Below are 23,685 nucleotides of genomic sequence, written 5' to 3'. Positions count from 1 at the left end.
TCAATCTATATAGTTACTATTAACCAAATGTTCATTAAAAAAAATCAGCTTTATTAATTTTGCTGGTAGTTTGTCTATTATTTATACCATACACATTTAATAGTGTTCGTACATGATTCCTGATAAGGCAATAGTGAACACAGTACACACAAGTAAGAAGTGTAAGGGTACGAAAAACAATGCAAACACTATTGCCGTCACACAACAGTTCAATCATGAGTTCAGCTAATAGAGGTTAGGACTCAAATAACCTGGAGCATTTTAAATAAATCAGTACTTTGCTCCTAATAACAAAACAGCAGAGGAATAAGAAAACAGCTGTAACAATTCAAAGGGTCAGGCGTAACATCTAATGGAAGAGCAAGAAGACCATACCGTAGGTCTATGCCTGGGTGGGGAAACCCCAAAAGGGGTGGAGGACTTGGCAGCTGGGAAGTTGCTGGGTCCACTTGCGTTTCGGCTCCTAGTAGATGAGCCTTCTTCCGGGCCTCAGGGATAGTCTCTCAAGATTTTTAAGGGGAGAGAGAGAAAAGAAAATAAAGAAAAGAACTAAAAACACTTCTTGTTTGAAAAGTTAGGGAGCATCATAAAATTAGACACTTCTTTGCCCATCAAGGGTGGAAAAAGCACTGACCTTTGGTGTGTCAAGGGGACGTGTTGGGGAACAGTCTTTCAGATGGTGAAGGTATTGTCTCCCTTCACTGCGTAGTCAAAAGCGACAGCCTTATTTAGTTGCTGGACTTGGATCGCTGAACCGCAGCACTAGCGGTAAGGCCAGGCACAAATGGTCTGTAACAAGGTAAGGTTTTTTGTGCTGGAGATTGCTGGAAGATAATCATGTGTAACATGACTGACTCAAGATTTTGAGTGAAAGAGAGGTGTTCCTCGTGGTTTGTGTCAATCATACCTGGTTTTGTTGGGATTATGGGCCAGGCAGATCCTTCCGGATGGATTAAAGCTGTTAGTCTGGAAAGCCACAGCCATGTGGGAAGGTGTTAGGCTTGGTTTGAGTGGCTTCCAAGTTCGCAGTATTTAACAGGAACTACAGCACAACCTCTGCATGCTCTCCCTGCATTTTAAAAAAAGGGGCGGACTGGTTGTCCAATCAGGACAGCCATCTCCCCACTGGGATTTGTTCCCATTCAGGCAAGGAGGAAGACAAAGGGCTGAGGAGTTTTGGACTCCTCCCCCGATTCCTGACCTCACAGACAGACTGGATCCTGGCCGGGGAGTCCAGAGGACTCCCGCCGAAGACAAAAATCACACAAAGGAATTTCCCGTCCTGGATGTCAGGGGAAGGAACAAGAAAGGACAGAAACACTAAAATGGCGAAAAAAGAAGACAGGGGCCATTTTGGTAAAATGAGCACCCTTGGGTGCCTGTACTGCAGCTGTGAACACAGTCCCTGTGCGCTAAAGGTGCACCAAATTAATACAAGGTATCACTGCCACCAGCCATTGGAGGTAAGATTGTCCCTGTAACAGAATTACTTTTTAATGTGAAAGGAGATACATTGCATCTCCCCAACACTCCACATAAGGTGGGGTGTGCTGGCCTCACAGAATAAAATGTAAAAGGGATCCAAAGATCCTTTCTAACCTTGGGAACTGTAGTTCTCTAAAGGTTAGCAAATGAAAGTTAAAAGGGGAGCCCATAGTGCAACCCAGCAACAAAGGGCACTTATTGCCAGTAAGTTGTTAAAGAGGATAACTTTAAAAATACACTATGGGGAGTCAAAGAAATGACACACATAAAAAGAGTAAAAGATTCTGTGGGTGTGGAAAAAGGTTCACACTCACAGAGGTATTGAGGAAAAATCCCCCCCCCAGTAGTAAAGCAAAAAGTTCTGGGATTGACCCAGGTCAGGCAGATTTACCAGTTATGTGAAAATCGTACCTAACAATGTTGCATCAGGTACATATAATCTACTGCGCCTTCTGACGTATCATGCTGTTCTGAAATGTGTAACATCAGATTAGCATCTGAAATTCAGTCCAGGTCTTTTTTTTTGGCGTTGATAATGCATGTTAGGTAGTATTGTGCTTCAATCTACATTAAGCATTACCATCCAATTAAACTGGATCATAGAGTGATCAGACCAGCTAACTTGTTCAATGGCAACATTATTGAAATTGAATCCTCTAAATATTATAGGAACCAAGCAATGTCCATTTACATGAGTGGGTAGGTCTGTTAGGAGACTAAGGTTATGCAAGTCCAGGAGACTTGTAAGATATAAACAGTCTGCATTTTCTGGCTCATTACACCATGTGTTAAGGTCCCCGAAAACAGCAATGTTTCATTGATTACTTGCATCCATCCCCAGATAAGTATCCATAGCATTTAAGAACAAAGTAGTTTGACCTGGGGGTCTATAGCATAAGATAATTTTAAAAGACTAATTTGGTGAGAATTGAAATGAGCAGGCTAGTACCTGTGAAATGTCATCCCATTTCAAAGTACAGGTATTTTGCAGATTAATACTGTCTCTATAGATAATAGCAACCCCACCTCCCCGCTTTCCCTCTCCATTGAACCATTTTATAAGATAGTTAGTAGGTGTCAGTGTGTGAAAATACGACTGACATGTGACCGTAAACTAAGTTTCTGTTATCGTTGTTAGGGAAAACTCTCAGAAATGTGCCAATTCCCTCTACCTTAGAGACCCCAGCACCTTTGCTGGATTTTGAGGACTTGGTTTTAACCTGGAGAGAGTGAGACCCTTTTTCTCACTCTCTCCTGTATTTTAATGTGATTTTGTACTCTGTTTCTTGTGGTTTTGGAGTCTGACATACTCCATAGGCATCATCTTTTACATTATGTCACACAGGACCTTCAGTGCAGTGGCACAGGGTAGTCTTTCAGATTTCCCCAAAGGTTTAAATACCTTCTCTGGGATAAACTACTGTTTTCCAGAGCAGTAAACTGAAATTTACTTTACTTACATTTGTAACTTTCTAGACCCAGTACACTATCTTACAATAGGGTGCTGGGGGAGGGAGGGGAGGGAGGGGGGGGATAGGGGGGAGGAGGGGGGTTACTTAGTATCCCCTTTGTCTAGCTTCTCATGTAACATTTTTATGTTACCCTTTCCTCACTGAATGGCTGGTGGCAGTGGTTTACGATTTTACTACCATTATGGGATTTTACTGTTTTACTGTGGGCTGCGTTCGCAGCCACGGTAAAGTATCCATGGGTGCCATTTTTGTCAAAATGGCCCCGGTCTTCTTTTTTCACCTTTTCTTTGTGAAAAGGTCCTTCTTGAGATTTACTATGTGCACCAAACCCGGTTTGGTCCCTTTGTTAGTTTCGTCTTTGGCAGACTTCATGAGTGAAACCCCCCCCTCTGCCTCCAGAGTGTCTGGCTGGGGCAGGAAGTGAGGGTGGTGCCCGAAACTCCCTGTGCTTAGTCTCCTAGGAGACGCAAATGCACTCTGTGGTGATTGGCCAGCTGACTGTCCGACAAGGACAGCCACCCTCCTGGGTGACTGACAGCTGGGCTGGAATGAATGGGAGCAAGCTGCATAAAAGGCAAGCCTTTTTGGCTTGGAAGGCAGAGTCGACCACTGGAGGAAGGAATCTGAACAGAACTTGAAGAAGACGCCTGCTGCAACTCCTCGGCCATTGGTTTGCCCGGTGAAGCCGTACTGCTGTGTTGAACCCCCTCTTTTGTATCGACAGAGAAGCTCCTGCAAGGACGACTTCTCCCATTGAATTGGTGGGACCAATCAAATTCAAAGTAAGCCACCTGGACTTCCTATCAGAGCTGGTTGAAGAACCACAGAGTTGCTGTGGGAAACCGAATAGCCAGGGAGAGGAACACCAGTTTGTGTGCGTTGCTTTTAAGCTCACCGAGAAATCCAGGAAGATCCTCCGGACTACCAGGAAGCAGGACTGACCAAGCCTGAGCCTGCTCAACAGAGTGCGGGACCCCAGAATCAAAGAAAGTCCATCTCGACAGCCAGGAACCCCAGTGTTGCTATTTGGGGTAATCGCGAGGAGCTGAAACACCGAAGTGCCACTTCTTTGAAGTTTGCCGGTTGTGAGCGGTGACCACCCCATTGCAGGAGTCCCCAGAAGTCTTCCCTTTTGTCCCCACGACTGAGGCCCAGAAACAGTGAGATCTTCAGAGCTGCACAGGAACAGAAGTCATCTGCTGCACTTTTTCTTCAATCCAAAGGTACTGTAAAGTCTGAGAGAACTTACCTCTTACTGTAGAGTTGCTTGCATCTTCTACTACTCACAAGTCTAACAGCTTGTGGCCTACAATGGTTCTTCTTTTTCTTCAAAGACTTCTAAAAAACATTGTGCAAAGACTTTTCTTACTTACCTGCAAAGGAGTGCTTCAACTCATATAGACTTTTGCCCATTGACTTTGGCTTAGCCTGTTCCACTGAATGACTCTTGTTGGGGGATCCAAAAGTATTTGCCTGGTTGAGAATATTTGTGATCTCTTGTATGTTCTAATAACCTTTTCCTTTAACCTGTTACTAAGCTCTTCTAAAATGCAACAGTGATGTATTAATGTCTCCAGCACCCTAGCTATTGAAGTCACCTGAGGGTGCAAGCTGTGTCTGTGGGCCATCCCAAAAGGGTACTGTTAGGCAAGGTTTGAATGCAGTACCCTCTGGGAACACTATAAACAACTATGACTACAGGTATAGGCAACCCAACCTTTGGTATAAGCTTGTAACACAATTTTGGTAGCGTGTTGAGCATCCATGCTTATCTCAAGAGAGGAATTGTGAGCTGTAGTGGAGTTACATAAAGATTCACAGTTACAGGTATTCAAATAAACTCGTGCACTCAAGGTTTCTTGCATAAACAATAATTTATGTATCAGTCAGTTATAAAGCCTTCTTCAGAAGGGAGCAATAGAATAGTAACACACAAATATACTTCAATACTGTACACTCAGTTTCTGGATCAGACAAGGCCCTTTTGGGATGGCCCACAGACGCAACCTACACCCTCAGGTGACTTCACTAACAAGGGTGCTGGGGACATTAATATCTTACTGTTGGCATACAGAATACTCAATAGTTAGTAAAAGGCAAAGGTTATTAGAACACAAGAAATACACATTTTCTTAAGCAGGGCAAATACTTTCAGATAGCAAGAGAAGGGTCATTCAATTCAATAGGCTAAGCAAAAGTCAATGGGCAAAAGTCTGCATAGGATGCAGCACTTCAGGTAAGTAAATGGAAAAGTCTTTGCACGTGTTCTTAGGAGTCTTTGATAAAAAGAAGAACCAAATGTAGGGCCACAAGCTGGTTAGACTTGTGAGTTGCAGAAGCTACAAGCACTTCCACAGAGAGGTGTAAGTTCTCTTAGGCTAGTTTTACAGTACCTTAGTAAAGAAGAAAAAGATACAGCTGAAGACTTCTGTTCCTGCACAGCTCTGCAGATCTCACTGTACCTGGGCCTCAGTTGTGGGGACAAGAGGGAGGACATCGGGGGACTCCTGCACTTTATTGGCACCTTCAAGGCTGGAAACCGACAAACTTTACTTTCAGTGGCTGTTTCGCGTTTCAGCTCCTTGCGGTACAGCAAATAGCAATAAGCACGGTTCCTGGTTGTCAAGGTGGACTTTCCTCACATCTGAGGTCCCGCACTCAACTGAGGGGGGGGGGGGTCAGGCTTGGTCAGTCCTGCTTTGTGACGCTCAGCCGGCGTACAAGCAAAGCACACAATCTGGTGTCCCTCTCCCTGGCTCTACAGTTTCCTGCAGCACTTTGAGGAAATGCAACCAGCTCTGAGATGGGTGTCCAGGTGGCTTACTTGGGAGTTGATTGGTCCAACCAACTCAAAGGGAGAAGTCGTCCTTGCAGGGCTTCTTTGTCGATGCTAACTTGGCGATTCTGACCTGCAGCAGGCTTCCCCGGGCAAACCAACGGTCCAGAAGTTGCAGCAGCTGTCCTCTTCAAGCTCTTCTTCGGTTCCTTCGTCCAGTGGTCGACTCTGCCTTCCAAGCCAACAGACTCGCCTTTTATTCAGTTCTCTCCCATTCATTGCAGCCTAGCTGCCACTCACCCAGCAGGTGGCTGTCCTTGCCGGACAGTCAGCCAGCCAATCGTCACAGAGTGCATTTGTGTCTCCTAGAACACTAAGCACAGGGAGTTTTGGGCACCTCCCTCACTAACTGCCTACCCCAGAGACTCTGGAGCCAGAGGCGGGATTCACTCCTGAAGCCTGCCAAAGGCGAATGAACAAAGAGACCAAACCTGGTTTGGCGCGCAGAGAAACTCGAGAAGGACCTTTCCACAAAGAAATGGCGAAAAAAGAAGACCGGGGACCATTTTAACAAAGGAAAAAACATGGCTCCCGCGATTTAACGTTACCGGAGCTGTGAACAGTTCGCGGTCAGGGTAAATCATGGTAGTTCATTGCAAAACCACTACCACCAGCCATTCTGAGAGGTTTACCTATAAATGCTTACATGAGTAACTAGACATAGGGGATACTGGGTAACCCCTCCAGCACTCTATTGTAAGATGGGGTGTGCTGGGTCTAGAATTTTACAGGAATAAGTGAAGTCAATTTGACTCCACTGTTCTGGGAAACAGTAGTTGATCCCAGAGAAGGTATTTACACCTTGGGAAATCTGAAAGAACTCCCTGTGTCACTGCATTGAAGGTGCTTTGTGACACAATTGTAAAAAATTATGCCTCTGGAGTTGGTTAGACTCCATAACCAAAAGGAACAAACACAGAAAACACATTGAATTGAAGTATAAAGTCCTAAAGTTTAGCAAAAGAGCTGGAGGGCTCTAAGGTGGGAGGAATTGGCACATTTTTGAGAATTCTCCCTAACAGGTAATTCCTGATTTGGAAACTTAATGTGTTTTGAAATATATTTGTGTGGTGTTTTATATTGCCCCCTTCTGAAGAAGGCTTATTCTAGCTGACTGATAAATACATTAATAATTGTTTATTCAAGAAACCCTGTGTGTAAGAGTTTATTTGAATACTTGTCACTGTGAATCTCTATAACTCCCCTAGTGCTCACATTGACCCCCCTTGAGATAACTCTATACAAAAAAGGGATGTCTGGTTATAGTCCCTGGTCCACCAGACTTGGTGATCTAAACACACACACAAAAATGGACCAATAGGACAAGGGATAACTTGTCTTATGTATTTATCTTTTTATATATATCAATAAATCCCACAGTCTAAATTCGATTTGATTTTTATTTATCATAAACAAATATATCCCCTTATTTCATAAAAATATTAATCAAAACAATTTTCAAAAAAATCGACTCACACAATCATTCCTAGCATCCATTCAATCTCACTTTCTCTTATAAATGATACATTTCATTATAAATGATACATTTCACACCTATATTCATGACCCAATAGTCATAATCAAAAATCTATAGTTTTGACACTGTAAATTCCCCTCTGGCTGTTGTCAGATGGTTATATCTGAATATAGTCAATTTCACAGAAATAATAGTCGACACGTGTTTCGCTTGTCTGTTAGGACTTCAAAACTCATGTCCCCTTGGTAACGCAACCTCATCAGGATCAAAACGGGGGGTTTACTAATTCCCATTTGGCAAAGTAGGTTGAGTCTCACCACGCCAATAGTGTCCCGACGTCTTTCGAATCGCCTTTTGATGATCAAACGCATCCTTAGATGATGGAATAGAAGTTCACAGTACCCTGAATAATTTGTCTGTACTGTCTCCACCAATAGTATATTTTTTATTTGTTTATTCATTGGTTTCAATCCATCTAGATAACTCTTCCAGGTGAACCTTGTTGTTCCACTCAGGCTCCAAAAAATATTTTCAATGGGTTTCTTCCAATTGGCTATACCGCTGCGGTGTCCTAGAGCACTCGTCTCCGTGTTATTCACAGAGTCAGGTTCTAAGTCCCTCCTCAATGGTCAACAGTCACGCCTGCCAGATTACACTCTTGAGATAAGCCTGGCTGCTCCACACGCTACCAAAGGTTGGGCATCTATTGCCAGGAGGGCAGGGTTGTTGTAATGCACCCAAAGGGTACTGCAAACAATCGTGCCCAACAACCGTCATAATATCAATATCATGTGCTTGAATAAAATCATTTATGGAAGCAGCATTTTTTATGGCTGATCTGGCGTTAAGTGCTAACGTAAAGCACTTGCCGGCTAATGTTACAGTACATGGCTCCCCACTTTGGTATTGCTCACTGGGAAACTGTGTCAGCTGTACTGGTCTCTCTTCTGCGGTCTTGGCGTCGTTATACAGGCAGTCTGCCCACCACTAATCTCATTGTCACGACACCACCACTACTACCTTGGTTCCGCTCAAGTGAGAGTCTCGTCTCCTTCAGTCAACACCAAGCTCCCTTCTCGGTTGCTGGCTTCCAGCAACTTTGGATTTAGCGGGCTCTGAGCTCATCCACAGCCCTGCCTCCAGATAGCATAACGTTACCAGGGGACCTCCCCTCTCTTCACCATGAAATCCTCCCTCTTTCCTCTCCAGAGTTAACAAACACTCCTCTTTGAATCCACTTGTCTCAGTCACCTTAAAGAGCCAGCGGTGCTTTTCACTTGTGGATAGCATATTTTCTCTTGTTCCTTCTTAAAGTCTTGATAATTAGAATTATTGGATATGGGAGACAGTCCCATATATGCCATTCTATGGTTTGGCTATGGTAGTTCCTCACAGGAATGGGAATCCTTGCCCCCAAGGGGGAGTCTCTACTGATGAGGTCCCACATGCCTCGACCCCAAGGGAGGGTGTTTTGGAGCAGGCTCACCTCCCTAGACTCTCAGGGAGGGAATCCGCCTTGGGGAGTGACTAGTTCCCATTGATTCTGAAGGACTGATCAGTAAAAGGTAGGCCATAATTGTACCCCTTAAATACATTGGGGTACCCCCTGATCACGCTCACACTAGATTAAATGCACCCCTCTAGGGAATTAAGGCCATGAGTCTATCTTGCAAGAGATAACTTAACTTTAATCTTTATAAAGATGAGGATTGGGGGGAATGGCAGAGGACTCTTCCCTTCCAACCAGCATTCTGTCTTCCGTGGTAGAGTGTAGATTTAACCTTCGTCGGGATTCTGGCATGAATAATGTTTGCTTCTAAGGGGCAGCATTTTGGGACCTCATATAATACGGGGAATTGGGCACGAATGACATGTGTTAGTTGCAGGAGTCTATAGTGTTCTCTAGTGGGTAGCACAAACTTTTCCTGCATGGCCCCGAATGTCAAAAGGCACTCGTCCTGTACCACGTCAGCGAGGGTCCATATCCCAAGCTCCTCCCACCGCGCAAAGTGACCAATTTTTGGGACTTTGGGAATATGCATGTTATTCTAGAGGGCATGGTCCAGTGTTGGTCTACCGCACCATCCAATATGATGGTGAGACTCCATCCAGATTTGGCAGATGTGTTGTGTCATCCTGGGTATATCTGGCATCTCCTTTTCTGTCCTGTATAACACTCGGAGGGGTGTATTTGTACCCAAATTCCTAATCTCTCCCCCTATATGTCGGAGCCCCGGGTCACCATGGAGACAGTCGTTCACCACTCCCAGCTGTGTAGCCCAGTAGTAAGTACGGAGACACGATAGACCATTTCCCCCTTCCCAGACAGAACGTGGCAGGGTTTTGAGGGCTATGCGAGGCTGCTTACCCCCACCTTCATAGGAGTCCCTGAAGGATACTGCCCACGGATGTGAAGATCTTTTGGGGATATGGAGTGGGCCATTCTGGATAGCATATAAGAATCTCAGGAGTTTCAGCATTTTGAAAAGGGCCACTTTGCCCATCAGTTTTAGTGGGAGGGATTGCCAGTGGATCACATCAGTTCCGAATCGGTCTCACCGGTTGTAGGATAAGATGCAGGAAATCGTCCAAATTAGCGCATAAAAAGGATGCCCAGATATTTGAAGCTCTGGATGGAGACTGAATATGGGCAGTGCCGTGGCATCGCCTCAACCCCACCATTAAAGGGAAAGAGAACAATTTTCTGTTTGTTCACCCTGAGGCCACAGAATTCATGGTATTCCGTGAGTATATTCGATACGACCGGACAGGTCGTCTTTGGATTGCTCATATAGATAAGTAGGCCATTAGCATAAAGGGTGATCCGGTCTTCCCCTCCCCATGGCCACGTGAATTCTGTCCACTCTCCTGCCATCCTGAGTTTGATCGCAAGCGGCTCTATGGCCAGTGTGAATAGCAGGGGGGAGAAGGGGCAACCCTGCCTAGTTCCCAGTCCCATTTACTACCACTGCTTCGGGGGAGTCGTATAGTATTCTGACCCAGGACATGTAACTGGCCCAAAATCCCATGCGGTCCATAATATCTCATAAGGCCGCCCATCCCACTGAGTCAAAGGATTTTTCGAAATCTACAGCCAAGAGTGCAAGTGGGTCATTTATCGTGGCTGCCTGGTCAATAGCGAACTGTACCCTTCATAAATTCATCCATCCGGGTGGATCTAGATGGCATGAATACACATTGGTCTGGGTGCAAGAGGGAGTGTATAACTCTTAAAAGTCTGTTGTCTAAGCCCCAGGTGAGAACCTTGGCTTTTCCGCTCATGAGCGATATTGGCCTATAGGAGGCACAGAGTTCTGGCGATTTCCCCGGTTTAGGTTTCACCACAATGGATGCCTTCTTGAGGTCTTGGGGGACCCGCCCTTCCTCTCGGCTGCACACAAACATGCGTTGCATGTGGCCTATTACCAGTTCTCCCAAGCGCTTCCAAGCCTCTACCGGGAAGCCCTTTGGTCCGGGAGTTTTCCCAGACTTGAGTTGGGACAAAGCAGCCGACAACCTCCTGCGCCTCCTCTGCGATGTCAGCTTCAAGTTTGTGTGTCTGTTGTTCTGAGAGCCTGGAGAACGTGAATAAATCAAGGAAGTGTTGGCCCTGTGTTCCCCGCGCTGACACCTGGGGGGAATAGAGATGTTCATAGAAGGTGGCAAATGCCTCTGCAATCTCAGCGTCTTCAGTTAGCAGTTCCCCTCCGGTCTCCCGTATGGCCTGCACATGCCCCTTGCTCCTGTCTCTCCTTTCCAACCACAGCAGGGTTTTCCCAGCTTTGTCACCCATTTCATGTATCTGACTGCGTACTACCCAGTGGGTAGTGCCCATGTTGTCCAACGCCCCATTTGTTAGGACCTCCTAAGCTGTGATGAGGGCCTCACGGGAGGCACGAGACCCCAATGTGAGGAACACCTCCTCAGCCCTAGGTGCTCGTTCCTCTGCCTCCTCAATTTCCTAGGTGTGTTGCCGGTGGTGCGCCGACACCAGGGAAAGAACTTGTGCAACAGAGTACCACTTTATAACCTTCCCACAGCGTATTCGGGCTGTCGACTGAGCCTTGGTTTAGGGAGAAATATTCTGGGAGAGTCCCTCTGCCACCTCAAGGATGCCGAGGTAGTATGCATTGAGGCGCCAGGTGGATTAGCTTTGGTTCGCCCATGCTTTAACGCCATGAACAAGGGGGAGTGGTCCGAGATGCCCCTGGCAACATACGTAGCGGTCACCAGTCTGTGGGTCATGTCTTGCGGGACAAAGAACTAGTCAATGCGGGACAGGGACTTCTGTGCATTGGGAAAAAACTAGAACCCAGAATCTGTTGCGTGTAACATCCGGCATGCTTCCACCAGCCCGAGCGCTGTCGCAAAGGAGTTAAGTTTAGTCAGGAGGTCGGGATTCCTAGTACCCTTATAAAATCTGTCCCTATCCACCTCCATTACCTCATTGAAGTTTCCCTCAGCACCCAGAGATCTGCTTGTTTGCAAGCATTACCGCTTGAATATCGTTCAGGAGTTCAAGTGTGAGTGGTGGGGCACATATACTGCTACGACTCCCCAGATGTTGCTGCCTATGTCCCTAGTGACCACCGGAAATCACCCTCTCGGACCCGCATAGACCTCCCCCAACTGAAATGGGGCCCTTTTGTGTATGAGGATCATCGTCCCTCTTTCCCCTCTAGAGAATACCGCGTGGAAGGCCGTTGCATAATTGGATCTTTTAGAAAATCTACATTCCGTGCCAATTAGATGTGTCTCTGTGAGGCGGGCGATGTCGGGTGAGTGTCTATTAAGGAACTGGAGTATCCGTCTGCGTTTAATACTAGAGCCCAATAAATTGACATTCTATGTCAACAGGGTTAGTTGCGCATCATGTGCCATTGGAGTCTGGGTAAATGGGGTAGATTCCTCCTCCCCCGGTTGCTTTCTCTCCAGGGGATCCCCTAGCACCTTGTAGGTCAGTGCCCAACCCTCAGATCCTGGATTTGTTGGGCCTGGAAATACGTTAGCTGGGGACCAGCAAAATACCTGTCTGCACCCTGCGTTCCACCTCTCTGCCAAGCTGCGCGACCAACCAAAACAAACTCTGAGAGCTAACACCCTTAACTCCTCCCTTTGTAACCTCCTCCCAATCATGAACATGTATGTAAAACAATAGTCCCTACATCCCTCCCTGTACTCCCCCCCCCAACCTGAAGCACCTGTAACCTGAACTGTGTGCTATCTAGGCACCAAACAACTAAGTCTGTGGGGTATCCGCCATGACTGCGAATACAAGTCGCACATCAGTGATCAGCGGCTGCCAAATTTTAGCCTTTTGAACCTTCTTGGTATAGTCATGATAAAATCTGATGCAGTAACCATTGTAGGCGATGGGGCCAGTGGCCCGGGCCATCTGAAGTATGGCATCCCTGTCTCGGAAGTTCAGGAGTCTAGCAATTATTGTATGTGGTGGCGCACCGGGGACCGGGCGACTAGTCGGGCTTTTGTGTGCTCGCTCAATTGAGAAAAGCTTCATTGGGGAAAACCATTTGTTGAGCCATTGTTCGAGAAAGAGTTCCATGCTGGGTCCCTCCTCTATCTCCGGGAACCCCAAGATTCATATGTTGTTGCGGCTAGCACGCCCTTCATTATCCTCTGCTCTATTTTCAAGGTGGGTCACCTTTTGAGTAATTGCGGCCAGTTGTTTCTCCATCTGTTTGATGGCATCCTCCGAGCCAGAGATCCTTTGCTCTGCCTCTCCCACTCTCAAGGCCGGGTTACGGAGATCCTGTCTGAGGAAGCACACCTCGGTAGACAGGCCACCTATCTTTACCTCCACAGATGACCTTGATACACCAATGGGATTCACCAATGGCCGTTATGACATCGGTAAGGGAGATGGGCGGGTCCTGTAGCCCGTCTCTCATGTCTGCGGTCTCCGATGCTTGGGCTATGGGTCTTTGGAGGGCACCCACTGTGAAACGGTCAATTTTGCTCTGTAGGGATGTCTTTTTGATTTTGTCCTTGACCATTGTGTGGGTCTGACTTAGGCCCCGGAGGTGGCTGCCAGCGACCAGGCGGTCAACTACAGAGTGAGGGCGCACAGCAGCGAAGACCCTTGTCGGCCCCAGCGATTATATACAATTATTCCACCTTGCCGTTCTCAGGGTGATGTCAGTTGTGCAGTCCAATCAGCTATTCCCTAACAAGGCCCGCCAGCGTAGGTGACTGGATGTCAGAGTGATGGTGGGGGTTGGGGGAGGTGGGGATTTGGTGCCCACAGCAAGTCTTGGGCCTTAGTGTACCTCTTTTCCTGGGTCTAAGTGAGATTGCTAGCAGGGTGGACTTGATTGCCACTCTTAGAGGGAGACGGGCCGTGGCGCTGTCTTTCAACCAGACCCGGTCTGGTGCGGAAGGTAGGATCTGCCCCGGCCCAGGCAGCAAACCCTCCATGGCAGCGGTCTTTCTGTGTGGGTCCAATGATTTTTGCAGCCTTCACCTTGTGCCAGCTATTTTCCCAAATGTAGTTCTGTTGCTGGGTCCAGCGAGCGTCCCCGCCTCAGCCTGACACCTTGTCGTCTCTCCCGTAGTTCATCCGTTAGGCAGGATGTAAAAAAAAATATGGAGGCGGGCCTCCCTCTGGTCCGCGGCTGCCCCGGGAACTCAAGAATTATCTCCCCCAACACAAATAGCCTTTCAGTGTAGGCCAATTACTTTATTTAAGAGTCCTGCTCTCCACCTCACCTCATGTCTGCTGCTCTTCCTGGGGCATGTGTGTATGGCAGGGCTCCAGCGGCCCTTCCCCCGCCGCCAGGCACCCAGCCACGACACACCCTCCAGTCAGGGCTTTTCAAAGCAGGAAAGGCAGGCCCCCAGCGCTGGTCTCCCCAAACTGGCGGGGTGCACAGATGTTCAAAAATGTGGCTGAGTCCTACAAGCGGGGGGAGTGCAGCCCAGGCTGCCGCAGGTCAGGGTCAAATTTCGAGTGGAGCCGGAGTGGGTAATGGTCTCAAGCCGCTAACAGCCAGGGGTGGCCGCTGGTCGCTAACCGCCTACCGAGGGAGCCTGGATGTCGCAGTCGGCTGTGGTGAGCGCACCAGGGCCAGTGTAGCCCGCCCTCGCCTCTGCTCACCTTTCACATCCCTAGCACATGCCCTCATCCCTCTCAGGCACTACCTGCTAGACGGCAGTCCACTGTGGGTCTGGTCGCCAAGATGGTCCCCATGGTGGGTGGCCGGTCCGGATGCGCCAGCAATTTCAGCATAGATCGGCCCTCTGTGCACCCAGCCCAGGGTGTATGTGCCAAAATAGCGCCCACTGCTTCTCCAGCAAAGCCGATTGGTGTCCTGGAGCCTTCCCTACACCAATTTGCTTCAGAAAGGCAGTAAACTGCTGCTGCCACTGTTCCGCCGTTGGCACATGTGACTTTTCACACAAACACATTAGGGAACCCGGATATTTCCACAGGATGCCGGCGGCCGCTCGGGAGCGAGATAGGTCACATCATCAGCGCGTCACGCATGCGCAGTCGGGACTTTCTTACTGTTCTTGAAGGTGTAGGGCACCTGATGAAATTAACATTTTTAGCAAGTAAAGGAATCATGGTTATGCCAAGAAGCTGCTAAACAATCTACTCATTAAGTACGTATGTCTAGAAACATAATGCCTTACTAATTTGGGTTATGAATGGGTTCATATTTTATCAAATTATGTAAATGAGACCATAGGTTGTGTTCTGAAAGGATAACATTACTACTGGAAATAGTGGTGACAACAGTAAATGTATCAAACACAAAAAACTGACCTCAGCTATCGTACTTCCAGAAGTCGTTTTGGAAAGATCATTATATATTTCAGTCATTGTTCCTTTGATAGCATCCATCATCTGAAAAAGTAAATCGTTACTTAATGTTGTTTATTTAAACCTTTTTTAATTCAAATTACACCCATTCCACAAATACAGAGGTTAAGGCATAAAATCACCATTCACAAGTACTCATCTTCTATATTAAGAATATTACTCTCCCTCATCACAAGATCTGCATGCCAGAACAGAAATGTGAAAAGAATAAAAGTACACATTTTAAAACTAGAGGGGGAAAAAGCTAATTTCAGCATAAGGAGCGACTTAAGGAGCCTTAACATCGCCAGTCATATAAGGGTCAGGAGTCAGTCTGCCTCTATACCAGAGAACATTTTCAGCAACTTCCACAAAAGTTGTCCGTCAAATGCAATAAGCACCTTTTTGGGGTCATGGCATTGAAATCACTGAAAAACAAAACTGATCATTCTCCACTGAAACCACCCATTCTCAAAATGCTTTTTATACAAAATAAATCTCTTTGCGACAAGATCAGGGACCTGTCCCTGACAAGATAGGAACCCCTCTCAGCCTAGGGTGGGAGGCCTACCAGTATTAGCGATAGAGCCAGTCCTACACCAGTGGCGGGTATGGGAGTTGGGAGGGCCCTAGTCCCTGTCCCTTTTTCATGTGCCTACATGTTTGAGTTAAAAACCCATGTTGATCACACCATGCCTGTACTGGACTCTGCTGCCCAGTCTGTTTCTACAACATCCAGCATTCCTAGAGGTGGAAGAACTAAACTCCAGCCGGACAGGTAGAGAGGGAGTGGGAACTATGGCAGCGCAGAGCAACCCGCACAACACATCAGCAGCATACACAATACATGACCTGGACCAGTGCAAATAGACATGTGGTCCATTCAGCATTCCTGCAACTTCAGTACTGGCTGCCAAATCCACAAGGGACAATCTGTGAGAGGGCTGCAGAGTGAGCCCTGTACCAAGCCGGCATCGAGAACGCTCAGGCAGAGCCAGATAAGAACTGGGACATTGACGAGGATGGGAGCGGCCGCCACTGAAAAACAAAGGCGGACCCGTGTCAAAAAAAGGGGCTGGGCTGAAGACTCCTTTTGTATACTTTTTTGCCTGTAACTCCAAAAGGGACACAGTGGTTGGTCGAGGGAACCAGGTGAGGAATAGAGTATATGGTGGAGGGTGGTGGGAGCATAAAAGGGAGGACAGGAGACAGGAAGGTGTGGGTTATTGGGGTGTGGTCAAAGGAGGAGAAGGATCAAGAGACAGGTGGAGGAAGGATGGAGCAGAGGAGCATACAGAAGAATTTCTGAAGGAGTGTGCAATGTGACGTATTGGTTGGTGGGACAAAGTGGTACTTGGGTTTGAGTGTGCTTGCAAGGTGAGTGAGTTTAATAGCGAGAGACAGCGGGGAGTGAAAAGGTGACTGGGGAAGTGAAAGGTGAGCGACTATGGGAGAACGTATGAGTGGAGTGGTAGTAGTGTGAAGTGGGGAGAGTAGTAGTGTGGGAAGGGGGAGAGAGAATAGTAGGCAGTAAGTTTGGAGGTAGCGTGAGGAACATCAGAGAGATAGAGGTGGAAAGAGGAGACAGTGGGTGATGGAGGAGAGTAGGAGGAGCAAACGGGGAGCAAAAGGAAAACATAGGGGAGGGGAACATCAGAGTCCAGAAGGATAATACCAAGTGTGGCCTGAGTGTTTGGAAGGCACACAAACCCTTATGTTACACTACACTGGTGAAATTACAGCAGGGACCACTGATGAGATGGATATTTATAATAAGCCCTGTGGGCACTTTGAGAAGCCACCCTACTTCGGTAAACGGGGAAAGACAATTACTTGCCAAACTCTATCAAGGTTGTGTGACTGAGCAGTAAGGTGTATACGTCGGTGAGTGTGAACATGGTGAATGGTTCAGTTAAGCACACAGATCCCTTGTGAATAACACATGTTAGGCACAATGTATAAAAATACAATTATATTTATTTAGGCTTTGGACAACTCTTATCAAAGAAAAAACACAGGTAAGTAAATAACTAAGCATTCACTACTAATATAAACACATTTACATTTGGGTTGCTGTGTCTACAGAGCATTAACACTTTACTTGGAAACAAAGTTAGATCAGAGATAGAAAACTATAGAGTAGCAAAGTAGGAGAAGAAAGGTAAGTGTTAAAATAGATCTGGGCACATTCTGAGAGGACACCCTATTCTATGGTGAACAGGTAAAGACACAAATATCTAGCCAAACTGTATCCGAGTGTGTGGCTGCGCAGCAAGGCTTAGACATGGGAAGTGTGCGAGTGGAGGGCAGGTCTAGTTAGGGGAACACAGAGTACTCCTAATAATGCAAGTTAAGCAGAATGTATAAAATGCAGATATTTGTTTAAGCCTAAGACAAACTCTTAGCATTGAACAACCACAGGTAAAACATTCACTACTGCTATATACACAATCACTTTGGTCTGCAATGCTAGGAACACTACCACTTTACTTTTAGATTTCAGTTCCATCACAGCATATCCAGACTACATCTTCTTAGGGCAAAAGCAACGGATGAACTACGGAACGGTGAAAAGAAGACTACGTGCGGCAAAACTCAAGTTCATGCCACTGTATCCTGCAAAAATGAAGGTGCTGCACAAAGACAGTGCCCTGTTTTTCGAATCCCCAGATGATGTGAACAGTTGGTTGGACTCTCAGAACATGCCATCGGAGCAACAGAACCGACACGGCGAGGAGAGTGAAAAGTGATACGCTAATGGGCACCCTAATGTATAACCCAAGGGCAGGGGGAGATAACAAGGGTGGTGGCGATAGAGACACTTGGACTATTAGATAACTAAGATATGAGACCTATGACTAGTAACAGAATACAGGAGTAACACAGGAATCGCTCTTGCCCCCAGTAGGTAGGTAGGTAGGTAGTTGGGATACTGGTAGCACAGTATCCACCTGTTGCGCTCCAAGTACCGGCTGTGTGCCGAGAAAGGAAGGAGAAGCAAGGGATGCCTGAGATTCAGTTTTGAAGCTGGGCAATTGTTGGGGATGGTTCAGCGGGTGGGGGCAGGGACGTTGGGGAAGTTATAGGGGGACAAGCCTACAGACAAGCATCGGAAGGTGATAGGTGGAAGGAGGGAGCGGGGACGGGACTACTGGACAATGGATAAGATGGGGAAATGAGGATTGTAACTTGGAATGTGCGGGGGCTGAATAATTATATCAAACGCAATAGGGTCATGACGTACTTAAAACGTCAGGAGATAGATATAGCACTGTTGCAAGAAAACCACCTGATCAAAGAAAAGCAAGATGTGATAAGAAAGAAATAGAAAGGGACAACCCTAGGAGCAACCTACTCAGCGTACGCCAGAGGGGTTATGGATAGGACCTCAAGCCCTGTTTAAGCTGTTACAGTCCACTGTAGATAAAGATGGAAGGATGGTACTGATAAGGGGGTTGGTGGAAAATAAAGAAGTGTGCATCATTAATGTGTATGCCCCGAATGAAGACAGCAGCCTAATTCAGAACCCTATATACAAAGATCAGCCCGTACATTGATGGAGCGGTGATCTGGGCAGGGGAATTTAACTGTACTCTAGACCCAGGGATGGACAGGTCGGACGAGAAGGTGTCACACCCGGCCCCAGCAGCGAAAGCCTTAAACACTTTATTAAAAGCCGTTTTGTAGATGAATGGAGGCTGCACCACCCACATGAAAGAGAATATTCACATTACTCTGCTCCACAAAATCTCTATACAAGGCTGGACTATATATTCATTGGGACAGACCTGATAAAGGAAGCGGTGCACGCAGAATATAAAGCTATGGTCCTATCGGACCACGCCCCGCTGCAAATGACATGGCGGATTAGGCCACCCAGAGTCAGAAACCAAACATGGAGACTCAGGGCGGAATCATTAGAAGATACAGTGTTCCGGGAAGACCTGAGGGAGGAGATAGAGGGGTACTTTAAACACAACACGGTAGCGTAGACTCGGCTGGGACATTATGGGAGGCATTTAAGGTGGTAATAAGGGGAGCAGCAATGGCGAAATCCGGGGGGTTGCAAAATGAAATAACATGCGAGTTGAATAACGCAGAAAAACAGTTTGACAAGGCGACGCGGGAGAGTACGAGAACCCCAGGGGAAGCCAGGAGTATAACCCAATTACATCAGGAGTGCAGTAATCACTGGGAGTGAATAGGCAACCTAAGCTTCCAGAAATACATGGAGAGGCAGTATGCAGAAGGAGATAAGCCGGGCAGTCTGTTAGCCTGGTTATACAAAAGCGAGGCCACCAGGTAGACTATTAGAGCGATACAAGGGACAGATGGGCAGCTCTGGGAAACTCAGGAGGGAGTCAATTAATGTTTTCTGGAATATTATAAGCGGCTGTATGCAGATTCCAGAGAAGGGGGAAGAGATAGACATAAGAGCAGCATTAACAGAGATTACAATCCCCAACCTTGAGGAAGCAGAAAGGGAAAGCCTAGAAATCCTGATAACATCAGAAGAGATAGAGCAAGTCATCAAGCTATTACCTACCAGTAAGGCCCCTGGGGCTGATGGACTGCCTAGCAAATTTTGCAAAGCCTATAAGACGGAGATACTCCCCCCACTGCTAGCGATGCTCAACGAGGCGCTCAGCAAAGGCACACTGCTCGAAACCCTACCAGAGGCGATTATCATCCCGCTCCTGAAGCCCAACAAACCAGACACAGAATGCAGGTCCTACAGACCCCTCTCACTACTCAATCAGGACAGCAAGATCCTGACGGCAGTGATGGCTAATAGGCTTAGGCCAGTCATAAGTAAACTGATACATTCAGACCAAACGGGGTATGTCCCACATATGAACATAACTGACAATTTACGGAGGCTTCACCATGTCATAGATCATAACCAGAAGGGCTCATAAGAGGCAGCAATAATATCTTTGGACGCAGTGAAAGCAGTGACTAGGTGAAATGGCTCTGGCTACTGGCGGTGCTGGAGGAATATGGAGTGGGGCCCATATACACGAGATGGGGGTGAGATTGTATAATGCGTCAGTGGCACGTGTCAAAACGGGCTCCAATATCTCGGAACGATGGCAGCTGAGTAAGAGCACCAGACAGGGATGCCTGTGGTCTCAGATGCTTTTTATCCTGGCACTAGAACCCTTAGCGGCATATCTGAGGCAGCAATATGGTGAGGTTGGGATCAGCACCAAACGAGGACAGCACTTGATCTCACTGTATGCAGATGACATGCTATTATATGTGCGATACCCTGCAATACATTTTGGAGGTGATGTCACGATACGCAAAACTGTCTGGTATAACCGTTAACTCACAAAAATCAAGTATATTTCCCCTTGGGAGATCTGTAGGAATGCCTAAACATGAACTGCCGGTATTGCCGGTGGCATGGGAAACTGTTACGTTTAGATGCCTGGAGATAGATGTGTATCATGACCCTGCAAAAGAACAGACATAATACCGAAAAGGCAGTAACTAAGTATGGCATTTTGGGTTAAATTACCACTGTCCATGATGGGGAGAGTGGCTTTACTAAAGATGGTAGTGCTGCCCAGGCTATTGCACTATTTTGCAAACATCCCACACGCAATACCCAGACGATTCTTCTCGAAACTTCAGAGCATATGCAGTGGGTTCATATGGCATAATTCAAGGAATAGGATAGCACTGTGGAAGTTACAAAACTCATGAGCGAGGAGGCATCAAATTGCCAAACTTTGAAGTGTATTATCTGGCTAGCCAGCTCCCATACGTAGCAAGATGGCTGTCGGAGGAACAAACACAGGAGTATAAACTATTGAGAGCCGAAAGTACTCCTTACTTTTTGAATGAAATAATGCAGTTACCAAAACAACAGAGGGAGGGAGGGAGAGCAGACTGTTGGGCTTGGGGAAAGAAATGTGGAGGAGAGCTTGCCGATTGATAGACAACCCAACTGTGTGTTCCCCGCAGATACCGCTGGTGGTGCTGGAAGGGGCAGATGTACAACTAAGCTGAACGTCAGAAGAAACTGGGAACCGGTGGGCATAGCGTCAGTGGGAGATGTATGGGTAGATGGGAACCCCAAAGTTTTAGGATTACACCGGGACAGCACATCACATATGCTCGACTAGTGAGGATAGTAAGGGGACCGTGGTCGGAAGCGGTGCTAGCCCAACCACCAGATGCAGAGATTGAAACGTTTCATGATGTGTCTAAGGGAGGGCATGAGGTCTCCCGCATATATGAGCTGCTGATGTCCAAGTTAGGTAAAGAAATCAATCAAAAGAGAACAGAATGGGAGGAGGATGTTGGTGAAACAATGGAAGATGGGCTATGGATCAGAATGCAAGCATACCATAAAAAAGTGTTGAGGAATTCACGATTGCAACAGATCCAGCTATATTTAACCCAAAGAGCATGCATGACCCCCCAAGAAAATAGCAAAGTTCTAGCACGTGGGTGTACAGACATGTCCAAAATGCGGGGGAAGTAGAAGCAGGAATTGTACACATGCTCTGGCCGTGACGTGAATTAGGTGGATTCTAGGGGGAGGTGGCCCAAATCATGACAAATGCAGAGATTAATCTAGATGTGAGCACCCCCTGGGCATGCCCATTAGCGGGGTTCCCCAGGCCGCGTAGGGCCAAACGTATAAGCAAACTCAAAGACCTAGCGTATATACTAGCTAAACGCAGAATAGCAATGAGCTGGAAGGCGAGAGTAAGACCGTCAGCTTACGGCTGGTGGCAAGACCTAAAGAAATGGGTGAATGTGGAAACAAGTGTGTGGCAGGAGATGACAAACGGGGAGGGAGACGAGGGAGTGGCAGCACTGATTGCCTGGAGACTGTTAGTAGAACCCTGTCCATATCGGACCGGGATGAGAGCGACATCCTGGGGGAAAGGAATAACGGCGCACAATGCTAAGAGTCATGGGGAGGGATGAGCGATGTGAGAAGTAGGCGGTGGGAGGGGGGAGTTACGAATTGGGAGAGGGAGAAAAAAGAGAACATTTAACTGTAAAAGTAACCAAGATGTAAAACAAATTCATGTGTTGTATGGTTAACATGTTTGAAAACGAATGCACATTGTTTAAAACTACTTTTAGATTTCAGTTAGATGAGTTTCAGAATATTGCAGGTTAGCCAAGCAAGGGAATAACAAAAACCCAGTAAGTAACCATCAGGTAGAGAATTGATATGTGACAAATAAAGGTTGCTCACCATAGTGAATGGAGTACTCAGAGTCCCAAGTCCCCCTTCTTCCACCGTGTATGGACGCCCCCATTACAGGGATGGTGCCGGAACCTTTTGCAGTGAAAAAATGAGCTTCCCCATTCAATTTGGCTTAGCGTCCTGGATAGACCTACTAGCCACGCCCTCCAGCGCATCTCATCAGCCCCCTTTTTACACGTTGGACTCTGTACACCTGGCTCTACATATTAAGTGTGTGGTCAAAATGCGAGGGATGAAGGGTGGGACGTATGGGGCAAAGGGGGCCTAGGACTATGAGTACGCTAGTCACTACAGTGAGTTAACTTTCATTACGCATATGTCCTGTCTCTTTGTTCGGTAAGGTTTTCATATCAATGATGAATCTTCCTGACCTGTGTCAACCCCAGAACGTTTTGCTTTTACTAGGTGACTAATTTACCTTGTCCCAGGTGAAGGGGAATCTTTTTCCCCTCCCACCTAGTCTTTAACTCTTCTTTTTATTGGTGAACTTTTTATGTTTTTTAACTTTTTAACACCATTGTGTATGGTTGAAGTTATAGTTCCCTACACTTTTGGGCTTAGGCGGGGTTGCCCCTTAGGGCAACACTGTTAAGTTCTCTTTCATGTACTTGGATGAACTACAGTTCCCAAGTAGTAAAGAGGGATTTTCCTGCCCTTTTACATTGTATATAGTGAGCCAGCACACCCCACCTTATGTGGAGTGCTGGGGGGATACAATGTATCCCCTTGCTTACTTACCTGGTAACATTTTGTTACAATTGTAAGTTTACTTGAATGGCTGGTGGCAGTCTAACTACTTGTATGACTTTTTAGTCTTCATTACTCACAGGCTGTTAATTCAGCCTCAGTAATGTACAGAAGGGCCGCCATTCTGCTAAAATGGTGAGCTCCCCCTTTTTTGCCATTTCTTGTGTGCTTGCTGTTTCTGAGGTCTTCCCCTAACATTATAGGCAGGAACTACCTCAGTGGCTGTTTTGTCTTGCCCAGGCTCCAGAGTGTCTGGAAAGGCAGGAAGCCAGGGAGGAGTCCACAACTCTGCAGCCCTTTGTCTTTCACCTTGACTGAAAGGAAACAACTCCCAGTGGGGTGGAGGGTGGGGGGTGGGGGGTCTGGCTCTCCTGATTGGACAGCCAGGTCGCCCCTTGCTGTGAAATGCAGGGAGAGAATGCAGACGTTCTGCTATAGTTCCTGATAAAATATTCCAAACCTGGAAGCTGCTGACAAGTCGACCACTGGAGCTGAAACCGAAGAGGAAGATGAAGAAACGACAGCCACAGCGATTTCCAGCGACTAGAGGGCCTGCTGTGTAACCGGAGCCTGCTGTTACCCTTCCAATTGACCTGAAGGTCCTGAAAA

At 47.0% G+C, this 23,685-nt stretch overlaps 1 protein-coding gene across 5 annotated transcripts in view; it reads right to left on the bottom strand.

Annotated features, from left to right (window-relative positions):
• Positions 1–23,685, bottom strand: part of ZMYND8 (zinc finger MYND-type containing 8) — a 1,749,249-nt gene that overhangs the window by 330,944 nt on the left and 1,394,620 nt on the right. For all 5 annotated transcript variants that reach the window (XM_069651296.1, XM_069651297.1, XM_069651293.1 and 2 more), the window contains exon 17: positions 15,057–15,137. In XM_069651296.1, coding sequence (XP_069507397.1) covers positions 15,057–15,137 — 81 coding nt within the window. The remainder of the gene's footprint in view (positions 1–15,056; positions 15,138–23,685) is intronic.

The sequence above is a fragment of the Ambystoma mexicanum genome, chromosome 3p, assembly GCF_040938575.1.
Source record: "Ambystoma mexicanum isolate Mex_15411 chromosome 3p, UKY_AmexF1_1, whole genome shotgun sequence".
NCBI classification, from domain to species: domain Eukaryota; kingdom Metazoa; phylum Chordata; class Amphibia; order Caudata; family Ambystomatidae; genus Ambystoma; species Ambystoma mexicanum.
The sequence above is the reverse complement of the archived record's forward strand: the minus strand, read 5'-3'. Positions and strand labels throughout refer to the sequence as shown.